The sequence below is a fragment of the Mesitornis unicolor genome, unplaced genomic scaffold (genome assembly GCF_000695765.1).
Source record: "Mesitornis unicolor isolate BGI_N332 unplaced genomic scaffold, ASM69576v1 C13651629, whole genome shotgun sequence".
Lineage (NCBI taxonomy): Eukaryota > Metazoa > Chordata > Aves > Mesitornithiformes > Mesitornithidae > Mesitornis > Mesitornis unicolor.
Window position 1 is genome coordinate 1 of NW_010223401.1, and position 8,005 is coordinate 8,005.

Below are 8,005 nucleotides of genomic sequence, written 5' to 3' on the forward strand. Positions count from 1 at the left end.
AATCTAGTCTTTTAATTATTATTTTATTGTTTTATAATATTTTAAAGTATCTTCCTTCACTGTAGACCTTCCTAGAGACACAGCTGCCCTAACTTCTGCTTCTCCATTCACAATACCTGATACTCACCTGGGGAGGTGATCAGCAAGGCCCTGCCCCAACACCAAGGCAGCTGAAGCTCTGCCACTCTCAGCCCTGTCCCCCCTGCACACCTCACACTGGGTCTCCTGTTGCTTCTGCCCCAGCCATCCAGAAATGCTGAGAGCCCTCTGATCTGTGGGTAAGGTTGCTAGAGAGAAAATATGGACCAGAAGGATATTCTTCTGCTCAGTGGAGTGAGTTTGCAAGTGCAACACACATATATATATATGTTCTTATATATATTCTTATATATATTCTTAGCTAGTTGCAAAAGTGCAAGAGGATGGAGGGGTGCAGAGGAGTCTTCCCTTCCTCCCGGACAAAGCCCGCTCCATTGCTGGATTTTGAAATGTATCAGTAAAGTAAATGAGTCCAACAGCCAGATGTCTGCTTTCATCTCGCTGCGCTGGAACTGGAATAAAGCCCACAAAATCTCCAGCAAAATACTTTCTTTGAAAGCTCTTTGTTAATGGCTTTCTGACTGCGGGGAATGAAGACAGCAAACGTGAAAGTCTGATGCCACCTAAAGGCCGCTCGAATTTTCACCTTTCAAAGGCTGTGTTTGGGACTCTCCATCACAATTTATTTCAGTGCGAACTCTTGAATTTACATCGTTCCCTGCAAACACAGAAAGAAGAAAGGTGCAACCAGTTGTAAAGGGGCTTTGAGAACGCATCCAAGGAAATACCTTCTCTAACCCCCTGGCTCAGCATACTTGCCCTGTGTAGCTCCCACCACTGCAGAAATAGTAGTGTGTTTAAAGGATAAACACCTACATGGGTAATACCAGAGCTGGGCTGCATGAACAGGGCTGGCAGCATATGCTGCAACCAGGTTTGCCCTCCAGTTCTCATCATCAGGTTTTGTTTTGTTTGCTTACAAGTTGATCAAACTTATCTTAAACTTTCCATGCTCTGTGCTGGTCCAGGTTAAAATCGTTCGGGTGTGTTTGCACGTACTGCTGGCACACATAAAACGTAAAGCCAACGTAATCAAATGCTTCCAGAGAACAAGGCTGTAGAAAAATACAATTCTCCACATTACCTTCTGGCAATCTTTCCTTTCAGAAACCTAAATTGCTGCTGGCTTTGCAACTGAGATGAGAAATTGTGGCAAAGGGCTGAGCAACCTTTATGCTGGGATGTGATTCCTTCTATTCCTCTAAGAGTCTGTGCAAGTTCAGCCAATCTGCAAGTCTCTAAAAATAGTTTATACATGCTCTGTGGCAGCTAAAATGTCAGAAGCCACCATCTCCAAAAATGCCCTCCCGGCCTTCCCCGCTGGGCTGCTCAACCCATTTGTGTCACGCATGAGGCAATGCCCACAGAGGAGCTTGACTGCGGTCCAGCCGCCTGCACACACATGGCCAGGCGGTTCCTAATTAGTGCTTTTCAATGAGTCCTTCACCTCATTTAACAGACTGGATCTCTGAAAGAACAAACACCAACCCACGCAGCAGCAGCCCTGCAGGAGAGGGGTTGTCCTTCCCTGCCAGTTTGCAGGGAGGGAAAGGAGGAACACGGGTGCTCACGTCAGAAGTTTCCATCAGATGCACGTGCCCAGCCCGGGACACAGTGGCCCTTTCTCCCTGCCTCTGGCTACTGAGCAGTACATCGTATTTGAGAAGTCTCCACAGGCTGAAAACAGTGAAAACTCAACAGTTTCACAAACTCAACTTCCAGAAAATAGCAAATCTTCAACTACTGAGCACCAGAGAATACAGCAATTTGTGCTGTGTGCTCAAGAGTATAAAATAAATCAACTGGCAACACAGGAAAATACTGGCCAAAATGGCCTATTACTACCTTCACCACATTATCCTGTCTCTTTGCAGGAAGTAAAGCTTAATGTAAAGTATACCTCATTCTGTAATTTTTGCAAATCAAACAAAACCTGATTTGATATGTAACCCTCATCTCCAGTGTCTGTAAAAGAAGTGGACAAGTGAGCATCCAGATCGCAGTACAGATTTCAGTATTGCCATGCATAGACAAAAGTGGGGTAGAAAGGCACAGATTTATAAATCTTTTGTTATTAAAGTTCTTAGGCAGTAGCTTGCACGTAACCCCTCACAGCATACACTGCTGCTTCTCTGTATTGCTTTTTCTTGAGTTAAGCATCCTAACGGTAATTATTTCCTATCACAGCAGTTTTGAAGACAGTCTCTACAAATGCTCCAACTTCCCAAGATTTAATCCTTAATATATGTTATGTCTGCTATGAACATCTACTTTATTTCCACACTTTGGCTTGCAGAATCTCAGATCCTTCTTGTAACACTGTGAAGGATTTAAGTGAAGATGAACGATCTGCTGTGGTTCATCAACTCTTGGAAATAAAGAGAGTCCAAAGACGAAAACCATAGATGCACTTAGCCTTACAACGTAGGCTCCTCCATGTTGATACAGTGTCTACTTTCATGTTAGTGCAGCACTAAGCAGACTGTAGATGCTTCTGGAGACAAATGACAGTGAGAAAATTGCTTGAATCTTCATTAAGATTTATTTAAAATGCTGAACCAAAGTTATCCTCCCACATGGAGACTGAGTTCATGAAACTGTCACCGGACTTGGAGGGCTGGATTTTGACTATCTTGTAAACAGAAACAAAAAGCTGATTTGTGGAAGGACAATGAAAATAAACATTTGTCGAAGTTCTTTAAGACATTTCACAGAGTTGATATAGCTGTAAAAACAGAACACTGCCACGTCTGCAGTCTCAGAGACTCCGAGGTATACCATATGCCGGCAAGGCATGACACAGATGGCTTCAAATAACTTTGCAATAAAAGCCTTCCCTACAAAAAACTTTGTTCTCATTAATAAAAGAAAAAGTAGTAATTTTCACAAGCTACTTCCCTGCTCTGTACTTACCCAGCACTTAAACCACCCGAGTCCTGTGTCTCAGGCCGTTGCACGTAAACCCATGCTGCAGAGCAGCACATGACCGAGATGGGGATGCTGCCCTGGGAGAGGGAGCCCGCAGCACAAACTCAACCGGGGTCCAAAACAACCTCCTGACAGCACTGTGTATTTTTTAGTATATTACCGAGAAAACAACTGCTCTCTAACAAGATCAGACTATTTTCTGGCAATGATCTCGGAATAAGCACAAGCAAGAAGCCACCTTAAAAATAAATTCTTGAGAAGTAATGTGCGTAATCAAAGCATCTTTTCTACAAGCGAGAGATGTAAAGAAAAGGCTGCTATACAAAATCCATCTATTTAAAATACTGTTTATTTGTGATTTAACATTAATTAGCATTACATCTATGAGCAATTTCAGATAACATTTATATATTTTCCACAGGACACAAGAGTTGGCTGGCTCATTCTTTATGCCAAAGCAAGTAAATAGAGGCATTAGCAAAAGGTGCAAATAGTTCACGGTTGCATTTTAAAAAATATTTATGCACATTGCATTCATTTAGATATATTTTTAAAAAAGTTATGAAAAGCGTAGTTCACAGGTTACTGTTTCTACGTATGTTGTAATACAACACAAATAATGTAGAACATAAAAAACAAAAGTAAGCAACTGAAAGTTTCCACTATGATTAAAAACACTGATTCCAGTATTTAGTGATAGCTAGAAAATTGTTTCCAGGATCCATTCCAACATCGCATTATCACACTTACACGGTCAAAGCTAACCAGCCCCCAAACATGCTATAATCAACATTTTTGCATGCCAAACCACTCTCCAGCCATATTTAACAATTATATATTGTATAATATTTCAACCAGCAATTTGGGAATCACATGGATCTTTAAGATGTACTTCCTATTGCGATGACTGATTTACAGACAATTTGACACAGCGAAGAAAACCCTATGTTAATTTCTATGTTTAGTTTGTATTTACAATACAGTAAAAGTACTAAAATGACAATATCAGTAAAAATGAGTAAGTGGCAGTACCACCCTTACCCATGGCACTAGGCTCTGATTTGCTCTGGGTTCATCCAAAGGACAACACAGATTCATGAGACCCTTTTACAATTCAAATGAAAGTGAAGAAAAAAAACCCAAGTGTTGCACTCTGCATGAATCCATACTAATTATTTAAAACGTCTAATATGGAAATGTCACTTTGCTGATTTAATAAAAATATCCCACAATCCATATCATATATGTAAAAAAAATAATCACCAAGCTTTTACTTTCTTTGTCTCCTCCTATTTTCTTACTATTTCACTTTCCCTTTTAACAGTTTTGTTTCCTTCATTTGGTTATGTTAAGAGATTATTTTTCTTCATTCATTAGTAATACCGTGAGAGAAAAAAAACCAACCCACAAGTAATTTTTAAAGATGAATCCAGTTCAATTTTATATGCTTTTATCCTTTGATTTCTAAGTCCCTGGATTCCTGAATTATATTTAAGTATACTCTAAACCAAGCATTCTTAAATACACTCTACTATTAAATGCTTGGTTCACATGCTTATAATACCTTTATACTGAATGGTATACAAACATTTGAACATATAAAATCTTCTTTCTGTTTTGCCAGTTAAACTAAATTATCAATGTAAGTGTATAAAATCCCCCTTCTTGAAAAATAAGGGTTTCCCCCCTCCCCCCAACTGATAGAATAAAAAAGAAGTCTTCAAAAATTATATTTCACTAAAATGAAATATTTGGCAAAAAAGTTATTGAAGAATGGAATTCTTTAGACATTTGTATAATTCCAAATAAACTTTCTCTTACACAGTTTCCCCCCTAATATTATGTGCCAGTGTATAATATTTCTATACGATCTAATCTTAAAAAAAGATTTAAAGGTGTGCTGTTAATATGCACCCACTTCAACAGGGGTACAGAAACATAAAATCTATGGTCAAAAATCACAATACAAAAATGTGTGATCTGGTTACCAAATGAGACAGCAGTTTTAAAAAGTCGTATGATCACTCATCAGTAACTTTAATAAAGACTTTAACTGTACTGAAAATTTTAAGGTCTGCAAAACACTCCAAGCAGAACTTGCTGCTGCACTGTGACGGTGTTTGATCTTGCTATGACGGTAATTGAGCACCTGCCAGTGTAGTTCTACGTGAAACTAATGGATGTTTCCAACCCTCATAGCAATTTTGGACACAGTTAAGCAAGAGATGAATTAATTTTCAATTAACATGAAAGGTTTTTTTGTTGCTTGTTTGGTTGGTTGGGTTTTTTTTAAAGCAAAACCTTTTCCAGTTCCTTTTCGTTTCGGTTGAAAGTCCAGTTACTGCACACCCCTAACACTACACTGTTAATGGTCAACTTAAACGTTTAAAATGTGCAACGTCTCCTCCCAACAGAACTGCACTTACACTTCTACCTTCTCCTTCTTTTTACTCTTTTTCAGGAAAGATGGGGTGCGGAATTTCTTCTTCTTCTTTGATGGGGATTTGGAAGGTGACCCTTCAGGGGACAGGGCCTCTTCTATCTTTTCCGAGCTTTTAATCGTAATCTCTACGCTCTCCACAGTACTAGTGGTTAACTGACTGACCCTCTTGGTGAGATCCTCTTCCACGTCATGTGCGTCTTCCTTGCCGTTCACCACCACAACTGGCATCTCCACGGATATTAGGTTAGCATTCTGTGTATAGAGATCTTCATGATTTTCTGAAAGGACAGAGAATACTGCAATTATTTAGGTACACTATCATCCAAAAAAACAGTATTGAAACAAAGTCTGCGAGTCTGGACTGTGATCAGATGAATGAAAACTGAAGAGCTTAGATGTGGCTTTTTTCCCCCTTTATCTGTAAACAGACAAATAACTGTGAAAATGTCATTAAAGCAAAATGGGCTGAAAAAGCTATCCGTATCTCTGCCAGGTAGGTATGCCGCTCAAGCTGTATACAGTATATACAAATACAGTCTACACAGCATATACAGTCTCAAGGACACTCAGAATTGCAATTTACTGCAAGAGACTAATTTATTAAAATGCAGCCTTTTCATACAGAAGTCTTTACAGAACTACCCTTTCCAAATGATGCCTTAGACTGTGCTGGAAAAGTCTTAGGCAAAAAATCTGAACACCTTATTTAAAGTCAATATATAATATATCTTTCCTCCACCTCATTAATATCTAAGTTCCAGTATGCCCTGCATTATTTTCCATTGGTGAGAATTATGTATTTAAAAAAATTGGGGAAAGTAGTTTTCTGGACAGAGTCCCACCCAGACTTGGTGAAAGGGGGCTTTTTTTGGGTCAGCCGACTTCATGCAGTGTAAAGAATGCAGTGGAAGGGTGGATAACTCTGGTTATCAGAGCCATTGGCATTGTACAGAAATTGCATGGAATACCTTCTAATTTTTCTGGGATATTTTGCGGGGATTGAGTTTGTGACTGAATTTGTGACACAGATGAACCGTCATCTGAGAATAATTCCTGTTCAGCATCTGCAGGACAAGATTTAAATTAGTAGCCATGCAAAAGTAAAAATCAAGCAAGAATATTAGTGCTAGTGCTACAAGATTTACAGTTACGCTAGCATTGTGTTGCTCATGCTGACAACCTCAAGAAGTTACAATAGACACTTTAAACTCTATAAACTATGGATTTACACATTTTATCTGCCAATAATCATTATATATTAGTTCCTTAGCAGAAAGCATTAAAAAAGGGCAGCAGGGTTTTATCCTAGGTAGCATGCCCCATGGTTTTATCTAGCTGTAAGTCACACAGCTTGCTGTTATAGTAAGTTATTATGCTATGCCCTGAACGAGATATATAGGAAAGTAGTTTCATCACACAGTATTAGTGAACAAGAGTGCATAGTGTTATCAACACCGAATTAGTAGTTCCTTATGGAACAGCAGTATTGAAAGAAGAAGTAAAAAGTGAAAGTAGATGAGTCTTGCACATTGGGAGAATAAAACAAATATTAAAGAAGCCAAGAACAAACATCTCAAACTTCTGGAATAGTAAGTTACAAAAGTGTCCTCAAACCCACTGGAATTCAAGGGTCAGAAAAAGGAGAACCAATTGAAATGGTGGTACCAAATGTGACGTATCACGGGATTTTTCACTTTCCAAGTGACAGTCTGGCAGACTTTTCCTGTGAATTCCGATATCCAAACAGGTATAAAAAGAACCCAGCGATCACAGAGCCTTTTTCTACCTTGCCATGTATTTCAGAATCTAAGTGACAAAGGTCACTTTTCAGAGTCAGCTATTCATAAAACATCTAGATTACGCTGCAAAACTTCCACAATTGGCAGCAGGTTACCAGACTGGTTGTGGAGTCGTTATCCTTACAGGAATTCAAAGCTCAGCTGAACACAGACCTGAGCAACTCGATCTAACTTGAAAATCAACTTTTGAGGAGGAGGTTGGACTAAGATTACATTCACGGGCTCTTTCAGCCTAAGTTACTCTACGATGAACAAAGTCTTTATGTTAAAGTGTGTTTTCGCCAACACTGTTTCTATGCAAACCTGTCATTGTTTTAATTTTAGCATTAACCAAAGTAAAAAAGAAAAAATTTAACAAAAAATTCTACTGTCTGAAGGAATAATTATTTCTAAAGCAATGCAGTTGCCAAGAGAATATGCTAATAATTAACATGTATAGATTTTTACAGTAGATATTTTCAAACTAGAAATGAACTTCTTATTAAAATGTAAAGCTCAACATTTTAAAACACACCACTGACCTTCTAACCCTAGCTGCTTGCGCTCAATTGTTTTCTTGTACTCTTCCAGTTCCTTTTCTGTGAGATGGCTGAAGGGGTTGGGCGGTGCTGGTGGTGCGTGTTCATCATCTTCAAATTGCATTGGCTGGAAAAAGGAAAACAACAAAATTTAACAGTTAAAAAAAGAAGCAAGCAAGATATACATTGGTAATCACAGAATCACAGAACGTTAGGGA

General features: G+C 38.8%; 1 protein-coding gene across 1 annotated transcript; it reads right to left on the minus strand.

Annotated features, from left to right (window-relative positions):
- Positions 1-3,354: 3,354 nt before the first annotated feature.
- Positions 3,355-7,914, minus strand: LOC104535391 (gamma-adducin-like; the record flags this gene model as incomplete). The annotated part of the gene is made up of 3 exons (XM_010193313.1): positions 3,355-5,748; positions 6,439-6,534; positions 7,791-7,914. Coding segments are annotated over 3 exons (519 nt in total), but the record flags the coding sequence as incomplete, so codon positions are not given.
- Between the last annotated feature and the right edge of the window lie 91 nt (positions 7,915-8,005).